This window comes from Ananas comosus, linkage group 5 (assembly GCF_001540865.1).
Source record: "Ananas comosus cultivar F153 linkage group 5, ASM154086v1, whole genome shotgun sequence".
Classification (NCBI taxonomy): Eukaryota; Viridiplantae; Streptophyta; class Magnoliopsida; order Poales; family Bromeliaceae; genus Ananas; species Ananas comosus.
Window position 1 is genome coordinate 13701544 of NC_033625.1, and position 4406 is coordinate 13705949.

At 38.8% G+C, this 4406-nt stretch overlaps 1 protein-coding gene across 1 annotated transcript; it reads left to right on the forward strand.

Annotated features, from left to right (window-relative positions):
• LOC109710046 (rust resistance kinase Lr10-like) lies at positions 1–3165 on the forward strand. The gene is made up of 3 exons (XM_020232463.1): positions 1–813; positions 1536–1702; positions 1790–3165. The coding sequence occupies exons 1-3, from the start codon at positions 98–100 to the stop codon at positions 2923–2925; spliced, it is 2019 nt and encodes a 672-aa protein (XP_020088052.1). The 5' UTR covers positions 1–97; the 3' UTR covers positions 2926–3165.

The window sequence follows — 4406 nt, forward strand, 5'->3', positions numbered from 1 at the left end:
TCGCATTAGACTTTGAAAGTGAGAGGAGCCCAAACTATTCCTTCTCATAAGAAGGTCCTATCCTCTCTCCTATGTCCTCTATTTTGATGTAGCAAACATGGCTGAGAGGTCTACATTGCATGTATTTTTAGGATTACACTACATAATATTGTGTGTAATTCTCCTCCCATCTACTGTTGGATTGGCCTCAACAGGCCTCGGGGCCGCGGGCTGTTCTCCCTCCTCCTGCGGACAGCTCCGCGACATTCACTACCCTTTCCGTCTGAGCACCGATCCGCCTCGATGCGGATATCCTCATGGTGTTCTTCTTTGCGAGGATAACCGAGCTATTCTTGATCTCGGCTCGGAGAAGTTTTTCGTCACCAGCATTCAATACGATATGCACGCAATCACGGTGATGCGCCTGGGCTCCGTGAACGGAAGTTGCACTCCTCCTTTCACATCTCTTACGTTCGGATCGCCTGACGTCGACAACGACATAACCTACGGACGTTATTACGGGAACTCGGCATGTTTCATGAACTGCACGAGGCCGGCGCACTACGACTTGTACTGGCCGGTCCCGTGCATGACCCGGAACAACTCGTTCGTCTATGTAGTAATCAGTGAATATTCCGATTGCGACCTCGTGATGAGTGTTGAGCCGTCTTGCGGATTTCTAGCTGAGGCGCCTCTTGCCCCCGGAGTTACTATGAATTCGACTGCAGATATTTTCGAGCTCTTGCAGGCGTTCTGGCTTTCATGGGAGATCCCAGAGTTGCATGATCAACATTCCTTTCATATAACCCCTACATGCTTGAATGAATCTTTAAGGTGAGAATCTATCATCAAACTATTATTGGTCCTTTGCAGCCATTCAATTTTTGTGAGACAATTTCTCTTTAACAGAATCATGAAGGGGAGAGAGAGTGATGTGGCCGACTTGGCATTAGAGTTTTTGGAAAAACGCAGCTCAACGAAGTTGTGTTTTGTAATCGGTGGAAGAAATCTTTAAACGGGCATAACTTTTCGCTCGAGTATCTAATTTTAGCACGCAACCCCAATTCGGAAAATATTTTTTGAGATCTATGCATTAATTCCCAAGGCATTATGGCCGAGTCTGAAACCTAAATTCAATTGTTTCGGCCTCTGTTTTAACACTTCTAGGTTATTTTCAAAAATGTATGTATTTTTTTTTTTTTCCTTTTTTTAGTCTAATTATTTAATTATTTTTCATTTAATTAGGTTTAGAGATATATTAGAATTTATTATCTTTGTCCAGTAGGATCCTGGTATCGCCTATATACATAGGCGTAGCGTTCAGTCATTGTAATCAAAGACTTTGAGAATTAATTAATAATTAATAAGATTTTCGTCTTTATTGAAAAATTAGTTCTTACTGTACCATCTCTTTTCGTTCTTGTGCTTCTTACTGTTCAACGCGGTTTAGGCCTGCTTTAGAGAGAGTCAACATGAAGTTATACCCTTGCTAGGAGATTTGTATGATATCAGAGTGTTCAATATGAATGACCCGGCCCTGTTCTCCCTTACTGCAGCATAATTTCTAGTCGGATCAAAAGCAATGGCATTCTCTCTGCAATACCCTCGCTCGTCGAAAGCGAGATGCATTTCTTGGCCTGCTTTAAATATTATTCCAATCGAGGTGGCTCCCGTAAAGCTGAGCTCGTCATCGCCTTAATACAAATTGCGCAGTCGTTAATCGGTAAATCGCCTATTGCTAGTTTAGTTTGCTGAAAAGTACTCGTTCAGTCATTCTTTCCTGTTATCTAACTAATAAGTTTGGTTTCAGCTATGGCCATATTATGCAGGTTCCTGTTTGCACCATTGTCCATTTTACTTTTCCTTGCTTACAAACTATGGAGCAGTCGCGCATCCCTCGACATCATAGAGAAGTTTCTCAGAAACCAGCAAAAGCTCTCTCCGTCAAGATATTCCTACACCGATATCATTGCGATCACAGGCCACTTCAGAGAGAAGCTAGGACAAGGAGGTTTTGGATCCGTCTTCAAAGGTACATTTCTAAGTGGCCAACATGTTGCCATCAAGATGCTCGGGAACCCCAAGTTCAATGGAGAAGAATTCATCAATGAGGTCGCGACTATTGGTCGGATTCACCATGTGAATATAGTGCGGCTTGTTGGGTTCTGCTCGGATGGGTCGAAGAGAGCTCTCGTCTACGAGTACATGCCTAATGGATCACTCGACAAGTATATCTTCTCGGAAAGAGGAACTAGTAATAGGCCCTTTTCGTGGGAGAAGCTCAATGAAATAGCATTGGGCGTGGCTCGAGGGATCGATTACCTACACCGCGGATGTGATATGCAAATACTACACTTTGACATCAAGCCCCACAACATCCTCCTAGACCGTAACTTTGATCCAAAGATTTCAGATTTTGGGCTCGCAAAGTTGTATCCTAAGGACTATAGTTTAGTTTCTCTTAGTGTCACAAGAGGAACCATTGGATATATTGCTCCGGAATTGGTATCGCGAAATTTTGGGATTGTATCTGACAAATCTGATGTCTATAGTTTTGGAATGCTATTATTGGAAATGGCGGGAGGTAGAAGGAATGTGGACCGAATGATGGAAAATACAAGCCAAGTATACTACCCTTCTTGGATCTACGACCGGCTTTTGCAAGGCGAGGAGCTTGAAATATGCAACTGTAGTGAGATTCATGAAGTAGAACGGAAACTTTGTAAAGTAGGATTGTGGTGCATTCAGATGAAATCATCGAATCGTCCGTCCATGGACAAAGTTGTAGAGATGTTGGAAGGGGACGTAGATAGCCTACAAATGCCTCTAAGGCCCTTCTTTTCCTCTTCACCGCCGAATTCGGTTATGCTCCCTTCTATGAACTCCACTTTCTTTCAATCACCAACTATCACTGAGCAGGAAGAACTTTCAAGCCTGGATGAATAAATTTATGGATGAGTAGCTTATTAGTGCAGTGATTCAATGCTAAGCTTGTCACATTTCTTCTTAGCAAATTCAATTGCATGTTTCCACGCAAGAACCAAACTGTGTTCAATATTATTTTTCAAAGGATATGATAGCTAATAATTAGTATAATTGATATAATTGATTTGTGTGTATGACAATCTTTAACAGTATTCTTGTACTTTTAAACATGATTTCTAATAAGAAAGAGAGAAGTGAGTGTTCAACCATTAGGCGCCCCAGGAGTTTACATCTCCCTCTCTCTATATATATACTGGTGTATGTTATAATTTGGTTTAGATGTATAGTTATCTAACTTGAAGGTAAATTATAGTCTAATTAGGATAAGATATAATTTAAATTTAATTTGACCTATATGGATTAATTATAAGTAGGAATATGAGTTAGAATTAGACTTATGGTTGAGAGTTATGCATTATATATACATACCACGGCCAAGTTAATGATGCTGGCGACTCTAATTAAGCCATACACATTAGAGGGAGTTGACCAAGACCCAATTACTGTTGCCGAGCCTCATTATCTTTCTGGGTGTTCCGTACGGTAATGAGAAGTTGTAGTATTAATTAAGCCGAGCCACTTTGGAGTCGCTGGTATGGATGTGGATTTTGGTGTTTCAGATCTAATTAAAATTTTGGTTTTTTGAGAGACTTTTTTGTACTCCGTCTTTGAATATTAATAAAGTCTCTGCTCCGTCTTCACCTGTGGATGTAGGCCATTCGCCAAACCACGTTAATTTCGGTATGTTCTTTCCTTCTTTTATTTTCCTGTATTAAGTATTTTTTTGGATCTATTTTTTGTCGTTCCGATTTTAGCAGTGTATTAACCGCATGTTGCAGTGGACAGATACAATTAAAATAAATTTGATGTCTTGCTACTGTATCAAATGAATTCGATTCTAGCAAAAATTTAAGTATACCAATCTACTAAACATGATTAGTAACAAAATGCTTATAGCAAAAGAATAAGTATGTCCATCTACTCAGCCGAATAGTATTTGAAAGGAAAAGAAAGTTCAGATAAAAAAATCTAATTGAAAATAACATTCTGCAAATCAAAGTAATCAAAAGCTTAAATTTTCTTATATAAGCTATATAGTAACCCTGAAGAAAATGAAGATATTTTTAGATCATTATATAAATTTAATTTTGTCAAAATTCTTATATCAAATAATAAAAATAGTCATAAAAAAAAGCATATGAAAAGTTCTCGCCAGCTCGCCAGACGCGCTGCCATCCCCTCCTGATCGTCCTTAATGTTACCATATATATTACATACCATATATATATATTATATATGTTACTATATATAATATATATACACTACCATTTATATTATATATTACTATGTACATTACTTTCTTATTAGGATAGTATTTTTTTCTTTTGATTATTTCTTTGTATAACAGGATACAATCATGTACTTCTATGTAAAGCTTTTTC